A 27,322-nucleotide genomic window follows, 5' to 3' on the forward strand; every position below is an offset into this window, starting at 1 on the left:
CTCCCAAACTTAAAAAGGGAGGAAACAGCACTAGAGTGGGCCCCAATATCAAGGCAGTTGCTGAGGCTGCCCTTGGGGATCCCTGAAGCAGCAGTCTGTGCAAATACACCACAGAGCTAGGTGATATGATCCTACAGTACACCCCAAAGTGGGCTACATCCTGCTCTGGCCTCTAACAACTCCCAGAATCCTCTAAGTAAAAAGGAGAGGGGAGGGCTTCCCTGGTGGCGCAGCAGTTGAGAGTCCGCCTGCCGATGCAGGGGACGCGGGTTCATGCCCCGGTCCGGGAAGATCCCACATGCCGCAGAGCGGCTGGGCCCGTGAGCCATGGCCACTGAGCCTGCGCGTCCGGAGCCTGTGCTCTGCAACGGGAGGGGCCACAACAGTGAGAGGCCCGCGTGTCGCAAAAAAAAAAAAGAGGGGATTAAGAGTTAGGAAATAAAGAAGCACCTTCACACACACACACACACACACACACACACACGCATGCACACGGCAGAGAATAGCTGAGCCAGGAGGAGCTGAAGAAAACAGCTTTTTATTTGTTACTATAAGAACCAATTACAGAATCCGAGGTTAAAAAAACAGACAAAAGGTCTTTATTTCTGAGAACTGGCGTACAAAAGGCAGAGGGGACAAGGGGAGGGAAGGAAAGAGCGAGCATAGGCTGGGGTTATGGGACCTCAAACTCCAATTAGGAAAGTCCGGACACCGGACAGGAAGAGAAACCCTCAATTAGAAAAAAAAAAAAAAAGACATGGCAGTCATGGCAGTGCACGCCCCCCCTCCCCCAACCAGATACCACCACCTGATATCTGTTTACTCTTCCCCTCCCCCATCCCCTTTCACAAAGGGAGGCAAAATTTTTTAAAAATTTAAAAACCCTCCCCCCAAAACTGTCCAAGACAACTGTGGGTCCTACCCCCCAAAACAGGCTAGGTTCCCACAATGGGCCAGTTCCTGCAGTCTGCCCTCCACCACCAGGCACAGAGAAGCACTGGAAGGGGACAAGCCTCCAAGTGCTAACACCAGAGGGCGTCCAACCCCTCCAAGGATACGCTCACTTGCTCCCTCCCTCCTTCACTCCTCATTCCCTTTGATACTAAAGGGAAGGGAGGCTAGGTGCCCTGTGCACCCACCCTCTAGCTTTCAGCCCACCTCCCTTCCCCACAGACGCTCAATCTTCCAGGACAATGGGCTCACTGGTGCTGGCAGGATGTGAGGATGGAGGAAGAGGGACTGGGGGCCGCACTGCAATCAGTGGTGGCTTCACCTTCAGGGGCAAGTTGGGCCGGCGGGCAGCTCGCCGCATTTCCAGGTGGGTCAGAGCCTTCCGCAGGGCTCTGGCCAAGAAGAGAAGGGGGCAATAAAAAAGGCAAAGACGTTCAAGATGAAACCCCACATTCCACTACAATTCCACCTTCCAGCCCATTCCTTCCTAACATCCCCACCCTGCACCCAGTCTTCGTGGAGGTGGTCTTGCTCAGATACTCCTTCCTATTTCCTTTCCCATATCCACCAATCTAGGTTGTCAACCTCTCAGCCCCTCCCATGGAGGGCTCCCTACCTGGTATCTTTTGTGGCCACAAACACCACAGGATTGGGTGCATCAGCTGGGTTTAGTTTCTGACGCTTGGCTGCTGGCTGTGAGCTTGAGCGAATCCCTGAGGCCAGAGGCCTTCCATTGGCGGAGAAGGGGACTCCTGCCATCTGGAAAAGGATGGGGCAGCACAATGAGAGAGGGGACTCTCAGACACCTATCAGATATAAAAGCCCACCCAACCCAACTCGGCCCACTCCAGTCTGTCAACTCACAGTCTCATAGGCCCGTTTCACCATGATGCCCCCCAGTCCCCGGTTCTGGGTCAGCTGGTTTCTGTTGATTGGTGTCTTGGTACCCCGAGGTGTTTTTGGTTTCAGAGGTGCCTGGGCCACTGTCAGGGAAAAAAAAGAAAGGAAACCTTAGAGGACGTTCACACTTCCTCTTCTGTATGCATCCCCAAAAGCAGTGACGGGGGAGGGGTCTGGAGAGTAATCACCAGTATTTCAAAAGTCACACATGAGTATGATCTTATCAATCAGTATATAGTTATACTGGATAGCATGTGAAAAGTAACATTTTTAACCTACAAAAGTACAGTCTGTTAGACTAAACCTCTTTGGACTCAGTGGGAAAGAAAAAAGCAGGGGAAGAGAAGGATCTTGATGATAAAAGGACCGGGAGCCGGACACCACCCTAAAGGTTCCCCATCCTATACCCACCCTTACCCAGATCTTTGACAATAGTTGCCAGGGGGAGCCGCACCAAAGGGTGAATCTTCAGTGGAGTCTTGGCGGCCTTAGGGAGTCGAATGGAGCCTGGAGAACAAAGATGAACGCTTTTGAAGGGGCTTCACTATTCAGGCCTCCTCTGGGGCCAGGAACCATGCCTAACCTCGTAACAAATCCTTGTGGCCTACTATCCCTACTACTGTCCTTAAACACCCAGAGAAACACTGGTCTCTGGCCAGAGCAACCCCGAACCTGCCACCAGCCCCAGCACTCCTGCCCTTACACTCTGCCTTGATGGCATTGGCATTGATGGGGGCATAAGGTCGTCGGGCAGCCCTCCTCGGTTGTAACAGGTCCCTGCACATGCGTCTGGCAAGACGGGTCAGCTTCGTGGTCTGCAGCAGGAATGTTTGCCTGTTCTTAGCCAGCAGCTTGGCCCGGTTGGCGCTGGTCGTATAGGGGGAGAGACTTTGGGCTTCGGGTCTGGATAAATGACCCCTCGAGTGTGGCTCCTGGAAGAAGGACATAGGAAAAGGGGAGAACACAGTCAGTCACCGAGGCTCCCTTCTTCCATTCTTGATGGAGGGTCTTTTATTCCTGCCTGATCTCTTTGCTGCCATCCTGACCTGCCTGGCTCCCCAACCACTGTCCAGTACCACCCCACCCCCACCCCAGTCAAGCCATCACCTTACTGGAGCTGGGTGTTCTGGCCTTCGCTTAAAGCTCACATCAATTAGCTTACTGCTCTCCCCAACCTGTCCCTCATCGTCCATCCTTACTGTGGTGCCCCGAGCAGCCCCCTCAAGCTGGGTTGGGGTCTTCAGTCCCCCGTACTTCTTCCAGTAGATCCAACAGGAAGCACAGAGGCGGCACTGCATGTTGGGTGGGCCCCAGGCATACCACTGGGCAGACTGTGTGGCTGCAGGAGCATGGAGAGGAGGGAATGGTCCGGAGGCTACCTGAGCCTCTCAGGTTGCTGGGCCAGAGCAAACGCCCGGCTCACCCCCGGCATCCCTATCCCTTCCTGGAACTCACTGTGGCAACTCTCACAAGTCAGGCCCTTCTGGAATCCAGCCCCATTCATGCCAGGTTTTGAGCCCACAGAGATGATCTGGTTAGGGTTTGGTTTGGTGCTAATGGAGGAGAAACCAGGAACTGGTCAAGGAAAAGAATCCACTTCCACTTTGTCTCTGTAATTTGACCGCGTCTCCGGCCCACCCCGCAACCACTTAGGAAAGCACAGGTTAGGGGCTGAGAAGGGAAACATGCCTGTCTCCCCTATCCATCGCACTTACTAGGTGGGGATGTAGACTTGTTTTAGTTTGCTGTCTGCTTCAGCAGCTTTCAATCTTTTCTGCAGGAAGGAGAAAAAGTAAAAAGGATCAGAGCATCTCAGCAGGGAGGATGTCACCAACTTCAAAGGCAGAGGTGAGCAGGAGGCCTCTGGTCCAGCCTCCCCAGCCCAGACCTCACCTGCTGAATGTATCGGTCTGTGGTTTTCCACATGTAATAAAATTGAACTATGCTGGCCAGTGACTTCCAGGGTAGCTGAGGAGGCACAAGGAAGAAGGATGAGCTGCTATCTGGCCCCTGGTCCTGGTTCCCTCACCTGTCACCTCTTCCACCTCTCCTCCTAGTCCCATCTACTTACAAAGTCCTGGCGAATATCATTGAAATCCTTCCCGTACTTCTCCAGGGCCTCCTCAAATAGCATGGCCTCTGAGGCTGACCATTCCTCCATCTCATCCCGACACAGCACCGGGCCCCCCTGGGGCACCAGGGTCGACATGGCCTTAGCCAGGTCGTAGCCGTTCCTTTGCAATGTATCCATGGCGTGAAACTACAGGAAAGGTGGGAAACAATGCTGATGACCTGAAACCCTCAGCACCACTCCTCTGTTGCTCTTTAAATACTCCCACTCCCTCAGAGATACCCTCCTCCCTGCAGAGTCCCAAGGCTCTGCAGGTCCCCACAAAGCCCAGCCTACCCAACTACCCACCAACTTCTAGCTCACCAGGGTGATATCTCGGGAAGCGGCGGCTGCACTCATGTGCAAGCTTGGCTGCCGAATGGAGCTGCTGCAATCTAGGGCTCTTGCGAAGGTCCCCACAGCTCTAAGGGAGAGAGTGAGAAGTCAGGGAAAGAAGAAAGCGTGAGTGGGCTGAGGAACCAAGCCAGATGAGAAAAAAGGACAACACCCAGGCCAAAAATAAATAAAGTCCATCTCTACGAACATGAATCAGAACTATGTCCACACCACCCCCAGCCCATCTGCCCCATCCACCCACCCCTCACCGGGCCACCACGAGAAACTGATCAATCTGCCGGTCTGTGAGAGGGTTGTCTGGATCCCAGACTTTCATCTCCATCTTCTGTTGGTTCCGATTATCAGATTCTCCTGGGGAATGGGGAAATGGTATCATCGGGGAGGATAATAGATGTCTTGACAAAGTAACACCTCGTCTCCTCCTTGGATTCTGTCAGCCACCTCAACTCTCAGACTTCTCTTCCCAATGTGCCCATTTGCCCCTTTCCGGTTCCTAAGGTCCCATTCTGCTACATTCACAACACAGAGCCATGCAGACTGTGCACCACACAACGCCAGGGCACACCATTCAGAGACTCTGATGTTACACAACCCCGTAGCCATAATACAGTGTCTCCTGCTGCATACCCTCTGCCAGGCGATCTGGGATCTCAGCTTGGTATTTGCAACCAACTCGAATCTCCCCCTGATCAGCTAGAAGTGTCTTCTGCACAGGGTCAAACACCAGTGAGTAAAAAAAGCAGTCCTGGAGATGGAAAGAGAGAAGGTAAGCAGGGCAGCAGTCCTCATAGGCAGGGGGCAGTGGGGTGTATCCAGAGTTCCCAAGACAGGCAGCCTGTCAACCTGTACCTCATCCCAGTCAGACTTTCTTCTTGCTTTTCAGGGCAATACCTACTTCCCTCCCTCTTCTCCCGACACCTCTTTCTCACCTCCTTTTCCAGGTACTGGCTCAAGATATCTGTCTCATTCAAGAGGGTCACACTGCATTTCCCCCTACAGGAGAGAGGTCAGAAAACCCTGGGTGAGTTCCTCATTTCCTCTGTACAGCAGCTCCAATACACTAGTCCCTCCTTTCCACCTTCTAAATAAGTGCACGCAGGCCACAGTGGCCCTGATTGTCCTATACCTTATGTGGGTGGCTGGTAACGATTCGAATTGCCGAGAAAGAAAAAGCTCCCGGTGCTTCAGTTGATGTCGCTGCTGTTCCGACACCCCTGGCTGCTTTGATTCCTCCTCAAACTCCCCTGGGAGATTTAGGAGGAAGACGCCGAGTCAGAAACTGATTCAGAAAGACGCCACCTTAGAAGCTCTAACCCAGGGAAAATATTTCCTGTCTCACTTGTTTTTCTCACATTCCCTAGGTACCTGCCTCTCACACCACCAGCTTTCCCTCTTAGCTTCCCCACCCCCACCCCCCTTACAGATACTCCCAACTCTCCATCACTCTTTAGGGAAGAGCTGCTGAGAGTACAAAGACTGCCACAGAAATACATCACAGACCCAGGTGCCACTGCTCAGACACCACTCATACAGCACAAATCTGCTCACATGAGACCCAGCCAGAATATCCCACCTGTCTCTTGCTAAACTAGCCTGGGGTCCAGAAATCCAAATTAAATAAATAAGTAAAAGCACCACACAGGAGTGTGTTTACCAGTTCCTCTTTGCAAATTTCAGGAGACTTTGCTCTTAAATGTCACAAGCGACCCTAACTATCCCTTGTTTTCTACTTGGCTGACAATCGTTTGTTTGTGGGGCTTTCAAGGACAGTACCTCTCAAGCCAGTGCCAACACCTTCCTCCCCAAGGAGCTGCAACTTGCCCTGAAACCTTGGTGGAAAGGGTTAACTTGGCTGGGTGCCAACCAAACAGGGAGGGGGCAAAAGAGCCACAGGCCCAGGCTCATTGGTGCATTGTTCCCAACCTCAGGGAGAAAGGGGGGTGTGCGGTAGGCTCCACCCCCTCGCCTGTGTGCTCCGGAAACCCTGCCCTAAGGCAAGGGGGACCACACCCCCCACACCCTTTCTGATTGGACAAGGCCAAGGTCAGCCCCTGCCAGATGGGACTGGAAACCCCAGAGGGCCGGAGAATTTGGTAGGCCCAGGTCCTCATTAACCCCTTCATGTCCAAGGCCCAAAAAAGCCTAAAATGAGAAAAATAATTTAGGAAAAACAAGAGGAAGGGAAAAGAAAGCCAAAAAAGAAAAAGAAACTAAGGGAAACGGAAAAATATGTATCTGAAAAGATGATGAAAGCATAAAGAGACGTAGGATAGGGCAAAAAGAAAAGAGAAAGATGTAAAATGGAGTAAAGGGGAAGCCAGGATAGGTGAGAAAGAGGAAAAGTGCAAGAAAACTCCTGGCTTCCTATTTATTCCCTCCCACCCATGTATCCTTACCACCTCATGACCACAAAAAAAAAAAAAACAAAAACCTGCTTCCCTGTTACACAGGCTTCTAAGTACAATCTCTTCCTCTTCACCTGACCTTCACAGTCACCACCCATTGTCCCAACATAACCAAAACTGTCCCCCAAGAGTCCTCCTTCTCTAAAGCTCCTCCTCATCCCCTATTGAAATACTATCATCTCGTAAATACACGCTCACACACAAGCCAAATTCTGGCTTTCCTTATCATGGCCTCTCCACCCTGCTTCCAACCCAACGTGTAAAAACAGGCCTCCCTCTGCAGACCAGGCATTTACCACCCCCAAACTCACACCCCTGCCTTGGGCATGCTACCAAGAGAAACACCTGCAGAGACATGCGCGGGCTTCAGATCATGGGCAGGGGGAGACGGGGGTGGGGGGGGCCGGGGTGGGTACCAAGACACTTACTGGCATTACTATCAGCCAGGCTGTTGAGGCTACTAGAAATGTCCCTTCGCCGGAAAAGGCACACAACCTTTGCCTCCACGTTTCCATTTGCAGTCTAAGGAAAGAAAAAAGGGTGGTGAAAAGTAGTCATTTGAAAGTGGAAATGCATAAAGAGACTAACAACAGTGAACAAGTCTAAAGGATGTAAGAAAAGCCCAAGAAATTATGAATCAAGAGATTTACATTTAAGGACAGACTTCCAAATCCCTTTCCTTGGCCCCCAAGAAACAGAATAGCAAAGTTCCCACTAAGCTCTCAATAGCCTTTCCTGAATGTGTGGAATGAATGAATAAATGAATGAATGAATATGAATGGGTACTTGGGATAGGGTTTGTGTTCTCTCTCTCTCTCTCTCTCTCATTCACCTGAAGTTAGAGACCTCAGAAGAAAGAGGAGGTTGCGGGGGGCGGGGGGGGGGGGGGCGGGACTCTGCTCCACTCACCTTGTTGAGCTCTTCAATCCTTCTAACCAGGTAAGGATTGCTGGAGGAGTTCTCAAAATAGACGTAATCTGTAGGAGGGGGTGGGGAAGAACCGGCAAGATCAGAGGAGTAGATGGGAGAGCCGAGCACCAGGGTGGGAGGAGCGAAAGCAGGCCCGAGTAGACCAAAAGGAGATAAGGGTCGAGGTAGAGAGGACGCTGAAATGTGGAAGTGGAGAAACTAACAGAAAATAAGAGAAGGATGCCCCACCTTCCACCCCTTATCACTTAGTTCTAAAATCAGATCCTTCACTCAAAAGCGAGCCTTCAGGAGGAGACAAGAAGCAGGGGGTTCCCCAGCAGTCCCCACCACTCAGCGACGGAGTTGTATCCCAGTCTGGGCCAAGCGACTAATTGTTCGCTCCTGCGCAGGGCCCCCACCTTTGCGAACCGAGGCGCACAATAACGCCTGGGAAGAGGAAACCTCCCAACGGCTCCCCCGCAGGTGGCAAAGCGGTCGCCCCGGCCCTCCGCGCCCCCTGCCTGCCCTGTCAATTCCTTCAGAACCACTTTCCCAAACCCACTCCGCGACACCGGCGACCCCAGACTCAGCCCCGCGAGTGCCGTCGGGCCGCCCGAAGCCTCTCCGGGAGTCTCGGTGCTCAGCCGAGTCGCGATCCCCGCGCCCTCCCTCCCCGAGCTCCCGGTTCCGGTTCCGGTCCGCGTTCTGGACCATGCCGCCCCAAACGCGGCTCCCCGCGCCACCGGGTGCCAAGCCTCTCCGATCCTGGCCCCCAGCCTCTCCCGCCCCGGGCCCCGCAGCCCCTACGCCCGGTACTTACCCCCCACTCGGTACATGTTGGCCGCCATGGCCGTTCCCGCCGCCGCCTCCGGCCGCACAAAGGGGTCCGGGAGGCTCACTGGGGCAGGGCTCGAAGCGAAGCCCGGAGCGCGGGGCTGCTGCTTCACAGAAGTCTCAGTCGGGCCCGCGCAGCCGGCACCTCCGCCGCCTCAGCCGTCGCGGTTCATCCCGGCCCGCGCTGTCGTCGCCGCCTCTACCGCCTCTAGCCCGGGACGCCGAGGCCGGCGCCGGCCCGCTCGGCTTCTTCCGGAAGGAGCTCGGCTCCCGCCGGACCGGAGCCAGGCTGCTGCTCCCCCCGCGCTCGCCGAGCCCCGCCAGACGTTGGACTCGGAGGGCCGCCGCGAAGGCTTGCCCTGCCCGCCTCGGGGTTCGCCTCCTTCCGGAACACCTTCGGCGGATCCGCAGAACAAGGCCCAGCGCTCGGCTCCGGTCGGAGAACGAGACCTCAAAGCTCGGCTACTTCCGGAAGAAGTTCGGCTCCCCCCGGCCAACCGCGGCCCGGCGCTCGGTTATTTCCGTTGCGGCTCGGCCCCTCCCCCGAGGGCGGGGAGAGGAGTTGGGCTTAACTCTTTCCTCGCCGGAGTGCTGCAGCTCCGCAGCGGCCGCGAAAGACTCGAAGCGCCTTTGCGCTTCTCGGAGTTATTTGCAAGCGGCTTTGCCCGTTATTTGCATGAAAGGTCTACGCTCCCTCACCCTTTCCGCATTCCCCTTTTCCTTCCTCCCCATCCCCACAAAGGCCCTAGGCGCCCAGCCGCGCCCCACAAAAAGACCGGGAGGCGACTTTGCTTTTGGTTTATTGCCCCTCAGCAGGCAGCGGGAGTCAGGGCCCCGGCTGGGGCTGCCCGGCTCAGCCAGCGGGTCTATACAGTGTGTGCAGGGGTGCCGTTCGCCCCCTCCAGGGAAATGCGCTTTTGGGAATGTCTCGAAGTCGAGGACAGGGTCGGCCCCGGTAATGGGGAATTTGGGTGGGGCGGGGCCACGCTGCAGGGCCTGTGGGTCCCGTAGGACAGCGGTCAGACGTCGAGAGAGGAGGCGGGGGACAGGGAGGGGGTTCGAGAGGGCGTTGCAGGCGCCGGCCCCGCGCCCCCAGGGCCCAGCACTCGCCACTGGAAGATGCTGGCGTCCTTGCCGCCCAGCGAGACGAGGTGCGAGTCGTCGTGCGTGAACCGGACGCTGGTCACGTGGCTGCCGTGACCACCGTACACGAGGCTCGGCGCCTGGTCAGGAAGGAAGGTCGAGCTACAGCGGCCGCGGAGCCCTGGGACCCCTACCGCCCGGCCCCGGAGGCCCCGGGAGGCCTTACCTTGGCGCGGGCGCACGGGTACTGGAAGAGGTGCACTTTGCAGAAGTCGTCGGCCACAGCCACCACGCGCTCGTTGTGGGAGCGGCACAGGGAGTTGATGTCGGTTCCATCCGAGCCGTCAGGCCACACGCCTAGCACAGGGGCCAGCCTCAGCCCAGCCTCCCGGCCGCCACCCACGGTCCAGAGCGGCACCATTTCCGGCGCTCAGGCGGCCCGGCCACCCACCCGCCGGCCGCGCGTTCCAGGAAATCCTTCCCGGTCCCAAGGGCCGGCCGAAGGGGCCTCCTGGGCTGGCTTTGCCAGTTTGTTGACGCCCAGCCCTCTACACCTGTCCAGCATTGCGAGCCCGGGACGGGCTGCACCTTGTCCCCGCACCTCTCCCACAGGGTTCCGCGGCCCTGGGCCCCTGCTCACCGTAGACATGGAAGCCCAGCACGCAGGTGTAGGTGGCCCACTCCCGGTCTCGGCTCTCATAACGATTCCTCAGCAGCTTACAGCCTCCAGCCACGTCCCCTGGGGAGAGGGAGCCCACCCAGCTCAGCTCTCACCCTGCCCTCAGTGGGGAAGATGCCATGGAAGGGTTGGAAAGACTGGCTTGAGGCAGTGGCACGTGATCTGGTCAGGGTGGTAGCCCTCAGCCCAGGGCAACACCCAGCCCCAAGTGCTTCCTGAGTTCTCAGCTGAAGTTCTCCTGTTTCTCATCAGTTCCTCCTCCCTTGATAATCAATCCCTCCACACCTGTCCTGAGAAACTTTTCCAAAACAGTCTTTTCTTGGTGCATTTTTCAACTCCCCCAAGGCCTTGTGGGAACAAGACATGGTGCAAAACTGTGTGTGTGGTTTTTTTGTCCAAATGACAACATTTCTCCTATGTGTATAATTCTGACTCCACTTCAAACCCATCTCCACCTCCCTGTCTGACTGCCCCTCCACCTGGAGTTCCCCCACATCTTCTCCTTCATCCCCTCCCAACCAGGAGCCCCCTCACATAAATAAAACCCACCCCTATTACCCTCTCCCCATGCCCTCCCCTACTGTCACTCACAGTAAAGGATCTCATAGTCCCCAGAATTGGACATGATGAAGTTCCCATCCTTGGACCAGTCAAGGTGAGTGATGAAGCTGGAGTGACCCTGGGAGCAAGGGTCAAGAGACTAACAATGTAGCCACCATTTCCCATCCCCTCACCCTCCTAAAGTACATTAGTTTACCTGCTATGGCAATGCCCCGCCCTCCACCCCAGCTTCCTCACCACACAGCGGCCAAAGCGGCTGGACTTGGCACCATCACTGGAAACGCTATAGATGTAGATCATGTTGTCATGGGAACCGATGGCCAGGTACAACCCATCTACAAAGACAGTCACTCAGAGAGGGAAGGGCCAGGGATGAGTCTAGGTTCCGGGGTGGGGGTGGCTCCCACCTGGGCTGTACCGGACCACTGAGAGCTGCTCATTGCCATCAGTGATGTCGGACACGATCTCTCTGGTCTCTGTGTCCAAAACTAGCCACCTAGAAGGGAGGGGGGTGGAAAGCAGGTGTGAGGATACCTGTCCTGAGCAGGGTAGGGGTTGGCAAGTCAGAGAGCCTCAGAGACACCAAAAGAAAGGCTGTGATGTAGACAAAGAGGTTATCTATCATTGCGGTCTTATGCTGGGAAGTGGGAAGGGGCTATGGGCAGATAAAAGCTGAGGGACTCCTGATGCCGTCTGAAAGGGAGAACAGGGGCCCAACTACCAGGGCCTTGTGGAGTCTGTTAAGCTTGTCACTTCCCTGTGTTAGTCTCCCCTATGCCCCTCCCATCCCCGCTGCTTCTCTAGCCTGAGCTGCCACCTCCTCCACTCCCAGGCTTGCTTGGAGGGGAGAATGGATGGGGGAGGGTGTGATGACAGCTGCCATAGGAGAGCAGGGGAGACCCTGGCTGCAGGGAAAAGCACTGAGAAGAGGGAGGGTGCAGTTGGGGCTCCTGAGCAGGCAGCGATCACACTCCTCCACCCCCGCCATTACCAGAAACCCTTCCCATACCTCCTGCTTTCCCCTCCCAGGAGTCCTGGCTCCCTCTCACCTCCCTGTGTTCAGTCCTACGGCCACAACTGCCCCACTGGGGTGGAAGTCAGCACAGAGACCAGTCTCCTGGGAGGGGGGAAAGGTGAATTCAAGAAGATGCCTTTCTAGTGAGGGAACTAAGATGGATACCTTGTCATCTTGATAACAATGTCAAAGCCCCCTCCTCTCAAGGATGAGAGGGACAGGAAACCTGGGATGGAGGCAGGGTATCACTGGAGCCTAAGCAGAGGTGCTACTCAAAACACTTAACAACCAGAAGTGACACCCCACAGCTGTGCTGGAGATTAACCGTCAGTTGCTGGATCAAGAGGACGTCTAAGGGCTGGGGGGAGGGCAGTGCTCAGGGGGCACTGGAGGCATCAGTACAGAAGAGTATTTTAGCAGCCAGTACAGCCACACCAGTACAAACGGGCTGCCTCTAGGAGCAAAAGGGAAGGGAGTGCTGGGGAAGGAGTGGTGGCCACAGGAGTCATGGTGGGCGTGACACTGAGGATCCGGGGACACAGAGCTCTACCTTGAGGTCGATGCTCCAGGCCAGCGCATGGCCCTCCCCATCCCACAGGCAGAGCTGCCGGTCATGGCCACAGGTGAGGAAACGGTTCTGGAAGGGATGTGTGCAGAGCCCCCAGAGCTCATCCGTGTGACCCTGTGGCAGAGCGTGTGCTGTCACCTCTGCCCCTCCCCAACAGCCCTTCCCTTCCTGCTCGCTCGAACCCTTGGCGCCCCCCCCCAACCTGGATTACAGGGGAGAAGCCCTGGTCCAGATCTCCCCTCAGCAATGCGTTCTTCGTGGTTCCCACCAGCAGCTCAGAGCCAAGCCCCTCTGCAATGGCCCGCACGGCCCCAAAGTGTTCAGGAATCTGCAGAGTGGTAGCAGAGAGTCAGGGGCCCGCTGACCATTCCTCTTCCCTCTCCTTCCCTTGACCCCAGCCCAGCCCTCACCTCAGCTTCCTGGAGGGCCACCAACCCAGGCCCCCACTGGACCAGCCGGCGGTCCCGCCCACCACCACTCAGCACGGTCCCGTCCCGCCGGAGACACAGGGCAAAGATAGAACCCTCGTGAGCGTGCGCCTGGGCCACAATCCCGTAGGTCTCTGTTGGCAAAGTCCGGGGTGGGTCATGCGTTTGGGGTGCAGGGAAGCAGGGAACAGGAGCAGCCGAGGCCGTCACAATAGAGCAATACCCACCAGGGGCTGAGTGCCTAGCCTGGTCCTCGGCTTCTCCCCAGTTTACAGACTGGACAACCAAGGCTCCGAGAAGTGAGGTAACTTCCTAAGGGCCAGGCAACTAGGGGCGAAACTGGGATTTGAACCCAGGATCTGGCACACTCCAAAGCCCCAGCCCTCTCTGCCATGCTGCCCCCTGCCCTCCTAGACTAGCCCCCCAGAGGGCCCCACCCTCGGACAGAGCACGATCAATTCTCAAGGGCAAAGGATGGGAAATCCTCTCCTCTGTTTTCACAGACCGTCTGGGGAACTAGCCTTCCCAGATGCCACCCCCAATCACATACCTTTGGCCCCGCCCCTGCCTGGGGTCCTGGAATCTGAGAGGCTCCGCCCCCAGGTGAGAATGTTCCCCTCGGAGTCCCCTGTGAGAATGTCTCCGTCCGGAAGGAGCACAAAGCAGGGGATAAACTTGGGTTTCTTGTATTTCTGGGGGCCAGGTGAGCAGAGAGCAGAGGTCAAAGACGCTACAAGTCTCGGGACAGCTGGGAGTTGGGTAGCGTCAGGGTCTACAGTACTCAGACCAATACTTCCATCGCCACTCTGCCCTCCCCCACCACCCTGCACCCATCCACACCTCACCCCAAAGACACCCTGTTTCCTGGTGAGGGTCCCGTTCCCAGGAACCCCTGCTCCACCACTCCAGTTCCAGAAGTGGACGTGGGATTTCCCGCTGGTGACAATGCAGCTGCTGTCGCGAGGGTTGAAGCCAACGGCCAGGACTGAGTCATTTGTGCTCTGAAGGGAAGATACTAGATTCAACCACCCCCAGCCCTGTGCACCTTCATTCTACCAGACTCTCTTCAACTGGCATCCTGACAACTGGTCTGCAGAAGCCCAGGACCCTCAGGACAACCCTTCCTCCAAGGCCCTGGTCCCCTAAGAGCACTACTGCCAGTCACTCACTAGTGCCTAACACGGTGTCCCTCACGAGGTCAGAACCTCCACGGTCCCCACTTCACAGCCTCAGAGAAGCTAGGAGGCTTGCTCCAGGGGACCAGGCCAGAAAGGAGGTACACGCACGGGGAAGTCTGGAGCTCTCTGCACTCCACCACTCCCAGCACCTCAACCTCAGTGCCCCACCAGGCCACCTGGACACCTCACCTTGATCTCAGCCAGCTTCGTTCCCCGGCTGCAGTCCCACACAGACAGCATGTGCTCATTGGAATCATCCACCACACAGAGGAAAGCACCCAGATCCTGAAGATGGGGGACACATCAGAGGGGCCGAGTAAGGCCTGGAGGTCCCAGGATTCGTGGTCCAAATTAGGCCGGGGTGCCATGACAGGCTGAGAGAGCAGAAGAAGGGGCCACACTGTCTCTTAGGAGAACCGGCTGGGTGGGGCTTAGGAAGGCCAGGACTTCTGAGGCTTCCTGGTGAAGTACAAGGAGGGGGTTCCCGGACAGGGAAGATGGGGGCCTCGAGGCGCCGGGGCCAGCTCACCGCAACTGAAAAGGCCAGGGCCCCCACACCCCGCTCGAAGGCCCCCAGTCCGATCTCCTGCAGCTTCAGCAGCGTCTCTGAGTCCCAGACATGAACCACAGGCTGCAGGGGCTGGTGGAGGAGAAGGGGTCAGGGGTGTGAAGGACAGCTGGGCTGGAATTTCACCCTGTCTGCCTGGCGTTTGACTGTGGCCTTACCTTTCCATCCTTATCCACTCCGGCTGTCTGTCCTGAGGCTACACGCACACCATCAGGGTGAACAGCCAGGCTAAGTGGGGGAGGAGACACTCTAGGGAAGGGGGTCGGTGGTCTCTCAAGACCACCCAGGCCACTCTCCTCTCCTGTTCCTCCACACCCACCCAGACCCTCTTCCTGCCAAGCCCACCATCCCCATGCCTAGAGCTGCCCACTCCCAAGCCCTAGGACCCTCACCATCGAACGCAGTCCGTGTGCCCCCGGTAATGTCTCTGGCCACCACCTCCAGGACCCCCTGGGCCTCCCCCAGGCCGGTACAGCACCACCACACAGGCGATAAAGTAGACCACCTCCCCAGAGCGCAGCACAAACAGATTAGAGCGGGAGTCACGACCCCGGTACCCGTAACTGGAGTGGGGATCATGGTCAAGGAAAGGGTCAGATCAAGGGCACCACGAGGAAAAGGAGAGGAAGACAGAGCTCTGGCTATAGCAGCGCCGCTGGCAGAGGATGGAAGTGGAGGATTCAGAGGTCTCACTCTCCTTGCAGACCCAGGAGGTGCAAGGGATGGGGACATTCCAGGATGGGAAGGGTGGTTGCCATGGGACTGGAAGGGGCAGGATACACCCAGTCAAGGCTGAGGGTCTCCGGGGGTGGGCCGCTGGGCAGCTCCTCGAGGCTGCGGATGCCAGACGGGATGTACATGGTAATGGGGCGGCCGCGAAGGAACATCTTCACTGAGATGCCTTCTACAGAAAAAAGAAGGGGGTGTCAATCACCACCCTGTAGCTTCCCTTCCAGGAAAGCCAGAGCAGAACTCAACCCGCCATACCTCACAGGTCCCCCAAAATAGCTCCTGGGGCTGCAGCCCAAACCCTAACCCCATCATCCAAGTTCTTCCGGAGCCCTCTATACATACCTAAATTATAATTGCCCCTCCGAGATCCAGGACCCCCAGGGCTGGAGAGGGGGTCTTTTCCCCCACGGCTGTTGCAAAGGAAGAAAAGCACAGGGATTGGGGTCAGGTCCCAAGACATAGTTGTGGAGGAGCAGGACGTAAGAAAGGAGGTTACCCTAGAGATGACAGTCATCTCTGCAGACTTTCAGTTTGCATCGTGAGCATTCAGGGCTCGGGTGGGGACTTTTAGCTCCATTTAAGGCATGAGAAGACTGAGGCTAAAGAGGCTGAGTAAGCCTGTAAGAGGCAGGGTGGGGTGACACTTTCCTCCAGACCACCAGGCCTCTGGCTATTAACCGCTTCATTTTCCCATCTGTAAAATGGGCCTTTAGTGAATCCAGAATGTACATCAGCCCTGCCTTTCAGGGATCTGAGAGGTAAGCAAGAATAGTCCTTATCTCTCAAGGGGAAAGTGACAGGTGAATTCCAGAGATCACTGTCCTTAGATAATAAGGTGACCATCTCTCTTCAAAGAATAAAAGAGAGGCCAAGGATAGGGCTAGAATGAACACTCAGGTGTCCTGGGGCCTGTACACACTCTGAGACAACTATGCTCAGCCACTAGGATTTCTCCTTGCTCTCTAGAAGTAAAGCTTGGTTCGCTGAGGTGTGGGAGAAGGCTGAGACTCTGAGGACCGTCACCATGAAAATCATGGGTGCTTTTGGAAAACCCTCTTGGAATCTTGGAAGGTATGTTGTGATATAGTGGAAACGGCAGGGGAACTGGAGTCAAGAAGAGTTGGGTTGGAATCCTGGCTCTAGCTGTGTGACCCCAGACAAATGACTTACCCTCTCTGAGCCTGCTTCTTCACCTGGACAATGATCAGCATGAGACCACCTACCCCCCAAGGATGTCATGGGGACTGAATGAGATGGAGGAGGTCGAGGGTTTAGCACAGTGCCGGGTACACAGCAGGCACCCCAGAAGTGCCTGTTCCTTTCTTCCTGTTGGGCAATGAGGTCCCCCCACCCCACCCAGGGAAGTGAGGTGAGGGATGTGAAAAGTCAAGAACCTGAGCCTGGGGTGGGGCGGGCGGGGGGGAGGGGAGCCTCACCCACCTCTCTGTGCTCCCTGACCGCAACAACAGGTTGGCCGAGGAAGCTGCCTTCCGGGAAAGTTTCTGGCGAGGCCGCTCTGAGGGGGACGAGGAGGAGGAAGAATTTCTCCGGGGCCTGGTCGGACGGAGCACAGTGAGCAGGTGAAAGTCATTCCCTCGGATTGTGCTCCCCACTCCTCCCTCCCCTCCCAGCCTCTGCCGCAGGACACTCACGTGTCAGTACGCTGTGGGGGCTGCACCAGCCTGAGGAGCCCTGGGGGGCCGGGTGAGCCAGTGCCACTGCTGCTGCTGCCCCCTCCTTCGGACTGGGTCCCACCGGGCTCTTCACCGCCCCCATGCGGGGCCGCGGGCCCGTTGATCAGGCCAGGGGGGCCAGGTGATGACTCCGTCTCCACCTCTGTCTCTGTCTGGGTGCCTCGGCTCACCGAGGAGGGGCTGCGTGCGGGTGGCAGTCCCGGGGGAGCTGCAGGGCTGCTGGGGAGCCAGTGCATCAGCCCGATGCCCCTGGGGGAGGCCCCAGCAAGGGGGAGGAAGAAGGTTTGACAACATGCATACCTGTCCCTTGTAGGGCCTGGTGTGCCAGTGTCCTGCAGGGAGGTGGGAGGCGCCTGCAGCCGCAGCAAGCGAAGAGCTTCTGCCAAGGCTGCCTTTACCAGCTCCATCTCCTTCTCCTGCACCTGAAGCCGCCGGCTCAAGGACTGCAGGGCCTCCTGAGCAGGGCCCTCACCTGGGAAAGGGGCAAGAAGCAGTCAGAATGTACCCACCACCTGGGGAAAGGCTTGAGGGGATTCTCTCTGCCCCCAGCTGTGCATTTGTCCAATAGGACCTGCACCCTTCGAGCAGCTCCAGGCTTGGATGCGCTCCCAGAGGGGAGGAGACGGGTGGTAAAGGATCAAGGGCCTCCTTGTGGCAGGGCAGGCGAGGAACCTGGCAAAGCTCCCTTCCTGCTGCCGTCCCAGCCTCCGCAAAGACAGGGAGTACCATGGAGTGCCAGGGGGAAAATATGGAGTACTGGCGAGGAACGTGGGAACCACAGGCTGAAGCGCAGTGCTGGTGAGGGACGACAGGGCCCAGCCCAGAGCAAGCTCAGGTCTCCAGAGAAGGCAGAGAAACTCAGAGGGAGCACCCGGAGAAAAGTGGGGGGGACACAACTGTACAGTCATCCTGAGGACTCAGAGAAGCAGAAGACATCTAGAGTGACAGGAGAGGGTATGAGTGGAGAGAAGAGTCATAGCGAAGGTCCCAGGGTAACAGTGGGGGTCCGAAGTAAAAAGACCCAAAATCCCAGGAAAAGAGGCCCAGAGTAACACAGGAGGTAAGGAAATTTTCGAGGGGCCCAGAGTAACACGGGAGGTAGGATGACGTTGGGGAAGTCCGAAATGACAGTTGGAGGACCCAAGTAACTAGGGAGAGCGACCTGAGGAACAGTGGAGGATGCTCAGAGCCCCCGGAGCCGAGGAGCACGCGGGGACGTCCCGAACAGCCGTCGGGCAATGGCAGCGCCCGACCGGCCGGCGCTCCGGGAAGGGGCACGCCGCCCGCCCCGCCCCGTACTCACCGGGCCCCCCGGCCCCGTCCATCCGGCCCCCGGCTTGCTCCGAGCGGCGGCGGCGGAGGAGGAGGCGTCTAAGCCGCGGGGGCCATGGCCAGAGAGAGGGGAAGGGGAAGCACCCCGGGGCGCGCGCGCAAGGGAGCCGAGCCACCCCCCGGGGGCGCTGTCGGGCGCGGGGAAAGGGCCTGGAGGGGGCGCTGTGGGGCGGGGGCCGCAGGCTCCGGGGCCCGCCGGGGCCTCGGACTCTCCCGGGACCGCTCTCGGCTCCCGGGGGTGGGGTGGCGGGGCCGTCCTGGGCCCCAGCGCCGCAGCACAAACAGGCGCCGGACGCGAAGCCGCCAGGAAGCGCGGGGGGGGGGGGGGGGGGGGGGGGGGGGGGGGCCGGGCCGCCTGGTAACCCCTCCCTGTCCGGGCCTCGCAGCTCGCTTCGGGGGCGGGGCCAACCCGCTGACCCCCGGCCCCCTCCGGCCACCGCCCTCCGGGCCCTTCCGGGATCCTGGCCCTCGGACTCCCCGGGGACCTGGGAAGGAGCGCGGGCCGTGAGGTCTCCCGACCCCAGCCCCTAGCCTGTCGAGGCAGAACCGACCAGCCCCCCCCCCACTTCCGCGAAGGGACAGGGGCGGGGTCACGAAATAGGCCTTTTGCCCGGGGGCGGGGCTTTTCCTAAGGGGCAAGGCCAAGGCATCCCGAATTGGGACTGGCAGGGGACAGGGCAGAGGGTTATTAAGGCTGTGGCGGGAGGATGCCCAGGGTATTGGGGTCAGGGTGGCATTAGCCCAGCTCAAGCCAGGCTGGGCTGACGCAGCATCCTGCCGCGGCCAACCCCTGTCCCTGACAGCCCTGCTGTCCCTTGGGCAGAGATGGGAGATGGCGCCGGTGCTGCCCCTGGTGCTGCCCCTCCAGCCCCGCATCCGTCTGGCGCAGGGCCTCTGGCTCCTCTCCTGGCTGCTGGCGGTGGTCGGTGGCCTCACCCTCCTCTGTAGCGGGCACCTCCTGGTCCAGCTGTGGCACCTTGGCACCTTCTTGGCTCCCTCCTGCCCGGTCGCTGCCCTGCCCCAGGTTGCCTTGGCAGCCAGTGCAGTGGCTCTGGGCACAGGACTGGTGGGTTCAGGAGCCAGCAGGGCCAGTCTGGATGCAGCTCAATACCCTCCCTGGCGAGGGGTCCTGGGCCCGCTGCTGGTGGCTGGCACAGCTGGTGGCGGGGGGCTCCTGGTTCTTGCCCTGGGGCTAGCCCTGGCTTTACCTGGGACTCTGGACACAGGACTGGAGGAGGGCCTGGGGACTGCCTTGGCTAACTACAAGGACACAGAGGTCCCCGGACGCTGTCAAGCCAAACGGCTGTTGGATGAGCTACAGCTGAGGCACCACTGCTGCGGGCGCCATGGGTACAAGGATTGGTTTGGGATCCAGTGGGTCAGCAACCGTTACCTGGATCCCAATGACCAGGACGTGGTTGAGTGAGTGATTTGCTTCTCCTCCTCCCTCTTCCTTCTTCTCCTCCTCTTCCTCCTTCCTTGAAACCCCACCTCACCCAGACAGGCAATGAGTAGAGTCTAGTGACTGAGAGAATGGAGCACAGCTCTGCCATGTTTTAGCTGTGTGACCCAGGGCATGTTACCAAACTGCTCTGGGCCCATTTGCTTGTCTGTAAACTGGAGATGATAGAAGTCCCACCTTACAGAGTTGTCGTAAGGATAAACGAATTATGTATGCATGCCTGGCACATAGTAAAGCAGTCAGTAAATGTCTCACTCATCTTTTCCCTTCTCAACTCCTGTGCCCTGCAGCTTCTCCCCCAGGCCTCTATCTCCAGACATCCTAACACCCCTGCCCCTCCCTCTGCAGCCGGATCCAGAGCAATGTGGAAGGCCTATATCTGATTGATGGGGTCCCTTTCTCCTGCTGTAACCCCCACTCACCCAGACCTTGCCTGCAAAGCCAGCTCTCAGACCCCCACGCCCACCCCCTCTTTGATCCCCGACAGCCCAACCTAAACCTCTGGGCCCAAGGATGCCATGAGGTGCTGCTGGGGCACCTGCAGGGGCTGGCGAGCACACTGGGCAACATGCTGGCTGTTACCTTCCTGCTGCAGGTGAGTCAGCAAAGTGTCTGAGGCCTCCTCTGGGCCTCCTCACCGCCTCCAACCCAGGGGCCCCTGGAACTGCTGTGACCCTCATTGACCTCTTGCCCCTTGCTTTCCCCACAGACCCTGGTACTCTTGGGCCTGCGGTACCTGCAAACGGCACTGGAGGGGCTCGGAGGAGTCATCGATGGGGAGGGAGAGGCCCAGGGCTATCTCTTTCCTGCTGGGCTGAAAGACATGCTGAAAACAGCATGGCTACAGGGAGGGGTGGCCCGCAGGCCAGCACCTGAGGAGGCCCCACCAGAAGAGGAACCTCCCAAGGAGGGTCTACCTGAGGCCTAGTGGCCTGGAGCTTGGGGTGGGGATGAGGGGTGGGGAGAAGGGGAGAGATGGACAAGACTGGAAACCTCACAACTCCTTATAGGCTCCAGGTGGGGGAGGAGGGATCTCTGGGATTAGAGGGTTAAGGATAGTCAGTGAGCTGGAATGGGGTAGGAGAGAAAACCAGGTGTCCTAGGGCCTAGCCCATGGCCAGAACCACCAGGGAAGAACAGAAAAAAAACCAGGGTGGTGGGAAAGTGACATGGGAAGGACTGGAGGCTGCTTCTGGTGCACAGACTCAATAAAGCTTTTGGACTGAAGCCACTGATCTTTCTCTTCAAGGGGGTGGGGGCCCTGAGAGAACTGATTTCCGTCTGATGGAGAAGCCAGAACTCCAGGGTTTTGACCTGGTAAGGATCAAATGCAAGAACCTGACATGGGAAGTAAAGGAAAACAGAAGCCCCTCCAGGTTGAGAGTTTTTATTCTGGAGGTTGGGGCGGGGGGGGCGGTCAGCATGCTCAGGTGGGGAGGGTCCAGCCCAGCTCCTCCAGCCCCCCAGTGCATGCCCAGCCCCAATAAGTTACCCAGTCACTCAGCCGCCCGCCCGCCGGAGACTCTCTGTTTTCTGCTCCGCCCCAGACGGGGCCCATCTGGCTCAACACAAGGGCCGCTTGTCCCTAGCCTGTGGGCAGTGCCACAAGGCAAGCTGGGGGAGGGGAGAAGCAGCTGGGCCACGCCCTGGGGTTGAAGGGGCAGAAGGGCCGCCCCTGGCTCTGAGGGCTCAGGACTTGGAAAACCACATCCTGGGCAGGCCAGGGATCCAGTCCCACAGATCTGTGTCTGATGAGGTGGTGGGCAGTGGAGGGCCGCCATCACACCTCGACAGCTGGGTCTGAGCCTCGGCCCTGCCGCTGCAGCTGCTCCTCCTGCTTCGTCTTGGGCTTCTCTGTCCGCGTATGCCACACCAGGACCTGTCCCGAGAGCTTTCAGTTAGGGCTGGGCCCAGCCACAGCCAAGCCTCTGGGGCACGCAGTGTAGAATGGATTCTCCAACCCCCTCGACACACACTGGGTTGGCTGCCAAGTATGAAGGGTGGGTGGGGGGAGGCTTTAGTGCCTCTAAAATGGGGCTTAATCCCTTACCCTCTCTGTGTCACACGGGTGCCAGGAGACAGAGTGGCAGGAAGACCACTTTCCTTCCCTGCCTCCCAGCTTCCCCTTCAGGAGAGCAAGCAAGGTTGAATCTGAGCCCCGGAGGGTCTCTCCTGGTTCAAACACCCATCCTTGATCCTACTCCCCAGGGCCTCATTCCACTTCTCCCATCACCCGTCCATCCCACAGTCAGATTTCTGTGCCCACCTCCATCCCCTTACCCGAGTGCAGTTGGCAGCCCGCGGCTCCAGGTCTTTGGGATCTACAAGGTGGCTCAGGAGGCTGCTCTCCAGGTGGCCCCGAGGAGCAGTAGCATCAAACCGGGCATTGGGTTTCGCCAACAGCAGGGGCAGGGAGACAGCAAATCCCGCCATATCCACTGGGAAGGGCCTATTGGGCTCCCATGCCGTGTGGAAGCCCACAACCCGGCCGTCCTGTACGCGAGGGCCCTCGAATCGCAGGCCGCCCACCAGCCCCACTGGCCACACTGAGACTCCACGGGTCCAGCGCATCTAACAGAAGTCAGGAAAGAAGAAACAGACAGGAGGTGGCCCAGAGGAATGGGAGCAGAGGGAAGGACCACTTGAGTCACTCTGCCCCACCGCTCCCCACTCCTCACCTAGGGAAAAAGATGAAGCGGGCCCCACCTGGCCTGTTTCCCCAGCCCCATCTCAGTGCTCACCTCCTCAAAGAGTTCCCGGCTGTAGGTGTTGTCGTCATCAGCAAAGTACACGACTCCCCGGGTGCCTGGTGGGGGTGGATCCTTCTCTCCCGCCACAGCACCCCCTCTGCTCCGGAGCCAGTCCAGGGCCCTGTTCCGTTGCTCAACACCTCGGGGCCGAACCCAGCCTGGCTCGCCCTCCCGGAGTCGCTGGGCCTTGGGGGTGAGGACCGCCAGGTGTGTGAAGAGGAGGCCAGAGGCAGCCAGCAGCCCCGAGACCAACGGGGTGGGGCCCTCAGCATCCTCTACCAGCAGCCAGTGCAGCCGGGGCACCAGGCTTAGGGTCTGGGACAGCCGCACCAGCTCCGCCTTCTGCACCAGCCTGCAGGGGGAAAGATGCAGGAGGGAAAGGGGTAGGCACAATTTGCCCACTCCAGAGGGTACATATGGCTTCTCCTGGGCCACTCCTAGCACCGCCCACCCCCCACTCCCCCACCCCCACCCCCCGTGACCTTTCCCCGACCAGCACCCAAATGCCCTGTTCTTTTCTTTGTCTTGTTTTGTTTTTTGACCCAGCCACTCAGCTTGCAGGATCTTAGTTCCCTGACCAGGGATGGAACCCATGCCCACTGCAGTGGAAGCGCTGAGTCCTAACCACTGGACCGCCAGGGCATTGATTCACCTGCCCTGTTCTTAATGTCCATGTCTGTCACTCACCTCAACCCCAGGGCTCTGACTATAAATTAAGGGCACAGTCTTTGAAATCAGATCTGGGTTTGAACGCCAGTTTTGTAACTTATTAGGTGAGATACCTGGGGAAATGGCTCCATCTCCCCAAGGCTCAGTTTCCTTTAAATAACTTTAAAATAACAGTACTTTACAACAACATTGTTTTAAAGATTAAATAAGATCATGACTTTTTAGAATACCAGTAGGACCATGTTCTTTGCCACCTATGCTTGGATTTCCAGGTAGAAGAGTTTAGAGGAGCCCTTTGGCTCATTCCTCTTCAGGGGACGAAGATTTATCCGAGTTTAGACAAGAAACTGGGAAGGTAGGGGCGCAGTCTCTTGCAGGCTTCTTTACCCTTCAGATGGGCCTGCCCGCCCCAGGCTTGATGGTGTGTGTAGGGAGGTGGAGAGGGTCTAGAGATGCCCTGGCGTAGGTGGGTCAGCCATCTGATTCCAGGCAGATGTCAGCAAGCCCTTTTGGCTACAGATTCAAAACCACATTTCCCAGTTGGTTTGTGTCACCAATAACGCTACGTTTTATTAAAAAAAAAAAAAAAAGGAATACACTTAGCACAGTGCGGGGCAGAGAGTAAACACACTGCAAATAATAGCTGGTGTAACTATTTCTAGACCCCCGTATGAGTGCAGGGCCAAGTCCTTTTCTGCTTCGATTTAGTCAAGGGCTTCCCAAACTTTCTCACCAAAGGCTCCCTAAGGAGAGAGAGTGAACTCACTGGCAAGTTCAGAATTTCTTTGCAACTTTATTGTTCTATATTAAAACTTCTCAGGAATATTGTATTCTACTTCACGGCACATCCCTGTCTATTTTAATAGAAAAACATTTTCCCACAAATCTTTGAGTGATGATGTGGTTCATTTAGCCTGTCATCTGGCATGCCTTAGCTTGAGGAACATCCCCTGGCCCAGCGCCTCCCGAAACTCATCATCGAGCCCAGCCTCTTGGTCCATGCAGATGTTGGGTGCATCACAGCCCATACCTGGCATAGGTGGGGGTAACAACATAGATAGTAGGCAGAGCCTCAGGTTCAGGGGGCTGGGCGGGGGCAGGGGGTGGACGACGGAGATCGGCTTGCAGCTGGGAAATCCTCAGATCCTTCTGCCGAAGCTGCTCTGCTGCTGCCCGCAGGGGAGAGAGGCAGTCACATGGCTGGCCTGGTCCCAGGAAGCAGGAATGGGGGCAGAGAACCACAGTATGTTCAGCATCCCAAAGGGCCATAACCTTCTGTTCAACTAGCCAGTGCAGGGCTCTCTTTACAACTTCTCTAACAGCTTTTCTATGCCTTGGGTGGTGGGGAGCTCACTGCCTCAATTAGCAGCCCCTCTCCGACTTTACCAATTCCATCCATTACAGTTTTCATTTGGCTATTGAGCTGATTACCTGCCTCCATCCTTTCTACCTGCTGGTCCTAATTCTGCCTTCTGGAACCATAAAGAACAAGTTGATCTCCTAAAACAGGACAGTCTTTCAAATACCTGAGGATCATGCAGTGGCCCAGTCTCTAAATCCCTGCATAAGAGGCAGGGTTCAATCTGTTCCACTGGCTGTGTGACCAAAGACTCATTAAATTCATTGATTCCATCATTGGATAAGTATTTATTGAATGCTCCTCCTGGGAGGCACTGCCTTAGGTGCCCGGGATGCAGCTTAGGAAACCAAACAGACATGGTCCCTGCCCTCATGGAGGTTTCAGTTTAGTGGAGGAGCTGGACACTAAGCAAAGAAACAAATTAATAAAATTATTAGAAACCGTGGTAAGGGCCATGAAGGAAACAAATAGGATAGAGACTTAAAGAGAATCCAGATTGAGAAGAGGTACTTTAGCTAAGGTGGTCAAGGAAGGCCTGTGAGGCGGTGACATGTGAGCTGAAACCTGAAGGATGAGAGAGGGAGCTGGGAAAGAGCCGGGAGAAGAGCACCACAGGCAGCGGGGACAGGTTAAGTGCTTGGAAGCAATGAGTGTGGGGTTTTCAAGAAACTGTCATGAAGCCAGTGTGGCCGGAGCAGAGCGAGCGAGAGGGTTAGGAAATGGGGTTAGAGAGGCAGACCAAGGCAGGATCATGCGGGGCCTTGCAGGCTCTGGGAAGGAGTCTGATTTCACCCGAGGTGCGGCGGGCAGCCTTGGTGCGTTCTAGAGAGGGGAGTGCGCCCGGCGGCCGCAGAGGGCTGTAGAAGGGCCGAGCCGGATGAATGGGGTCTGCGCGGGGGTTCATCCCCAGGGCGGGACGCTCGGCGACGGGTGCCCGAGGGCCGACCCGCCGCGCCCCCGCCCCGCCCCGCTCACCGAGCTGCACTAGCGCGTAGAGGAGGCCGGCGATCGACACCAGGAAGTAAGCGAGGAACACGTTCTTCAGCTTCAGCTTCATGGCCGCGCCACCGCCGGCGCCTGGGCAGGCGGGGTCCTGCAGGCACGAAGTTCCCCGCCCCCAGCCCGCCAGCCTGCAAGCCCCGCCCCTGAAGCGGCCCCTCCCCTTGACCCGCCCTCCTCACCCTCCTCTCGACCTGCTCCCAGGAGCTGGAGCTGGCAGTAAACTTCGCGGCCCACTTCCGGTCAGTCTGCACACTCCCTCCCTCCGGGTTAATTTCCGCTCCCACCGCCTAGTTCTGGGAACCACGGTAGTGGGTGACGTCATATCCGGCGTATCAAGCGCGCGCGGCCGGCAGTCAAAAGCCAGGTAGGGTACTTGGGAGTGGCTTTGGGACCCTCCCCTTGATCTCTAGTCCCTCTGCGCAGATTTTCTCCTTATAGTCATTCATTCATCCATCAGTCACTGCAGGTAGTTAACAGTACCTCAATACATGTTACATGAATGAGTGAAATCTAGGGCCTATCATGTGCCAAGCCTGTGCCCTGGGTGTCTCATACAATCCTCACTATGATCCTCTGATTATAATTTTAATACAATTTAGGATATTATCACTCTAAAAATTGATGTTGCAGAATTTTGATATTTAACAAGATACTCTTGGCAAAAATGCAAAAAATACATAGTAATCTAATAAATTAAACCAAAAAATAGTAAAGGGGTATTTTTGATATTTCATTAATCAACCTCTCATATTCTAATATTTCTTGGAATTTTTTTTTTTTTGAATTTCTAGTATGACTTGGAATCAGGTCCCTTTCTGGGATGGAGTTTATATCCATAGTGTTTTTCCAGCACATCTGGCAGTAGTTCAGGAGCAAACTGCTCTTCTTCAGGGTTGTCACAGTATCTTGGTCCACTTTTGTGTGAGAGATAGGTATTGTCCCCATTTTACAGATAAGTAACTAAAATTGCGCCAAATCATGTAATTCCCATCGTACAATTTTCTATGTCCCTTCTAGATACCTGACTCCAGGAGCTGTACTGTCTCCTCTGACCCACAATGAAACAGGTGACAGAAGGGGTGGGGGTAAAAATGTCAAGGCAATGATGAGCTATCTCCCAGGGAATTAACTGGAAATTTCTCTTTTTAAAATAAATTTATTTGTTTACTTTTGGCTGCACTGGGTCTTCGTTGCTGCTCGTAGGCCTTCTCTACTTGCGGCCAGCGGGGGCTACTCTTCATTGCGGCGCGTGGGCTTCTCATTGCAGTGGCTTCTCTCATTGTGGAGCATGGGCTCTAGGCACGCGGGCTTCAGTAGTTGTGGCATGTGGGCTGAGTAGTTGTGGCTCACAGGCTCTAGAGTGCAGGCTCAGTAGTTGTGGCTCACGGGCTTAGTTGCTCCGCGGCATGTGGGATCTTCCCGGACCAGGGCTCGAACCCATATCCCCTGCATTGGCAGGCGGATTCTTAATCACTGCACCACCCAGGAAGCCCCTGGAAATATTTCTTGAGCTGAGGAATTCCAGAAACACATCCCCTAACTCCTCACAGGCATAAACCATCCTGAGCAGTAATTTTTCCAAACAAACCAACCTAGTTTCTTGTTAAAATAATCTCTAAGACTTGTGGTCAGTCTACAAAATGGAGGAAGCTATTTCCTGTCACTAAAACAATGGGAAACTTTAAAAAATGCTGCTAGCTAAAGAGAAGCAGTCTTTAGTATGAGAACATCTGACATATAGCTATTTCTATTCAAGAGGGACCCCATTAGCTCTG

At 56.9% G+C, this 27,322-nt stretch overlaps 4 protein-coding genes across 6 annotated transcripts; 1 reads left to right on the forward strand and 3 right to left on the reverse strand.

The window, feature by feature from the left end:
• Positions 1-519: 519 nt before the first annotated feature.
• MTA2 (metastasis associated 1 family member 2) lies at positions 520-8,888 on the reverse strand. The gene is made up of 18 exons (XM_029209537.1): positions 8,453-8,888; positions 7,633-7,700; positions 7,152-7,245; positions 5,445-5,562; positions 5,248-5,311; positions 4,946-5,063; positions 4,567-4,669; positions 4,286-4,385; positions 3,923-4,111; positions 3,745-3,819; positions 3,567-3,625; positions 3,307-3,404; positions 3,051-3,190; positions 2,555-2,783; positions 2,269-2,358; positions 1,816-1,934; positions 1,568-1,710; positions 520-1,343 (listed from the first exon to the last, which is right to left on the reverse strand). The coding sequence occupies exons 1-18, from the start codon at positions 8,478-8,480 to the stop codon at positions 1,178-1,180; spliced, it is 2,001 nt and encodes a 666-aa protein (XP_029065370.1). The 5' UTR covers positions 8,481-8,888; the 3' UTR covers positions 520-1,177.
• Positions 8,889-9,249: 361 nt separating this feature from the next.
• Positions 9,250-18,600, reverse strand: EML3 (EMAP like 3). Of its 3 annotated transcripts, none has more exons than XM_029209535.1 (22): positions 18,276-18,600; positions 17,273-17,444; positions 16,931-17,188; positions 16,719-16,832; positions 15,621-15,688; positions 15,327-15,450; positions 14,939-15,109; positions 14,705-14,774; positions 14,508-14,618; positions 14,168-14,263; positions 13,646-13,801; positions 13,351-13,492; positions 12,783-12,934; positions 12,575-12,700; positions 12,355-12,486; positions 11,839-11,906; positions 11,197-11,285; positions 11,027-11,124; positions 10,820-10,907; positions 10,190-10,288; positions 9,776-9,906; positions 9,250-9,689 (listed from the first exon to the last, which is right to left on the reverse strand). In XM_029209535.1, exons 1-22 carry the CDS (start codon positions 18,295-18,297, stop codon positions 9,486-9,488), a joined length of 2,691 nt encoding a protein of 896 aa, XP_029065368.1. In that variant the 5' UTR covers positions 18,298-18,600; the 3' UTR covers positions 9,250-9,485. The 3 variants fall into 3 exon arrangements, with proteins under 3 accessions (XP_029065368.1, XP_029065367.1, XP_029065366.1); XM_029209534.1 differs by having other exon boundaries at positions 16,931-17,191; positions 18,276-18,538; XM_029209533.1 differs by having other exon boundaries at positions 9,251-9,689; positions 16,931-17,444; positions 18,276-18,539.
• Positions 18,582-20,995, forward strand: ROM1 (retinal outer segment membrane protein 1). The gene is made up of 3 exons (XM_029209539.1): positions 18,582-19,726; positions 20,115-20,361; positions 20,476-20,995. Exons 1-3 carry the CDS (start codon positions 19,137-19,139, stop codon positions 20,692-20,694), a joined length of 1,056 nt encoding a protein of 351 aa, XP_029065372.1. The 5' UTR covers positions 18,582-19,136; the 3' UTR covers positions 20,695-20,995.
• Positions 20,996-21,137: 142 nt separating this feature from the next.
• Positions 21,138-25,685, reverse strand: B3GAT3 (beta-1,3-glucuronyltransferase 3). Its single transcript, XM_029209541.1, has 5 exons — positions 25,521-25,685; positions 24,216-24,390; positions 22,508-22,868; positions 22,047-22,337; positions 21,138-21,645 (listed from the first exon to the last, which is right to left on the reverse strand). The coding sequence occupies exons 1-5, from the start codon at positions 25,600-25,602 to the stop codon at positions 21,547-21,549; spliced, it is 1,008 nt and encodes a 335-aa protein (XP_029065374.1). The 5' UTR covers positions 25,603-25,685; the 3' UTR covers positions 21,138-21,546.
• Between the last annotated feature and the right edge of the window lie 1,637 nt (positions 25,686-27,322).

The sequence above is a fragment of the Monodon monoceros genome, unplaced genomic scaffold (genome assembly GCF_005190385.1).
Source record: "Monodon monoceros isolate NGI ecotype Baffin Bay Population unplaced genomic scaffold, NGI_Narwhal_1 Super_Scaffold_7, whole genome shotgun sequence".
Taxonomy (NCBI): domain Eukaryota; kingdom Metazoa; phylum Chordata; class Mammalia; order Artiodactyla; family Monodontidae; genus Monodon; species Monodon monoceros.